Source organism: Penaeus monodon, chromosome 28, assembly GCF_015228065.2.
Source record: "Penaeus monodon isolate SGIC_2016 chromosome 28, NSTDA_Pmon_1, whole genome shotgun sequence".
NCBI classification, from domain to species: Eukaryota; Metazoa; Arthropoda; class Malacostraca; order Decapoda; family Penaeidae; genus Penaeus; species Penaeus monodon.
Window position 1 is genome coordinate 24,837,093 of NC_051413.1, and position 239 is coordinate 24,837,331.

At 57.3% G+C, this 239-nt stretch overlaps 1 protein-coding gene across 1 annotated transcript in view; it reads left to right on the forward strand.

The window, feature by feature from the left end:
• The window catches only part of LOC119591112, a gene marked incomplete in the record, with an annotated part of 91,529 nt that overhangs the window by 40,773 nt on the left and 50,517 nt on the right, over positions 1 to 239 (forward strand). The window contains 1 exon segment of the mRNA XM_037939827.1: positions 68 to 203. Coding sequence (XP_037795755.1) covers positions 68 to 203 — 136 coding nt within the window.

Consider the following 239-nt stretch of genomic DNA (forward strand, 5'->3'; position numbering starts at 1 on the left):
CATTATATAGTGTATTTTTCCAGATTGCATAAGCAACCAGTGCTAACCATCCCCCCCCCCCCCACAGGTCTGGCCGCGCAACCAGCTGCCGCCAACGCCATCTCGCTGCCGCACATCCACCATCTGTCGGATTATGACGACGACACCGCAGGCCACGACACCAACACTGAAAACGACCAGGAGAACGACGTCGCGAAATCCACGTGAGTTTGAATGGGGTTTACGCGAAGGGGGGGGGG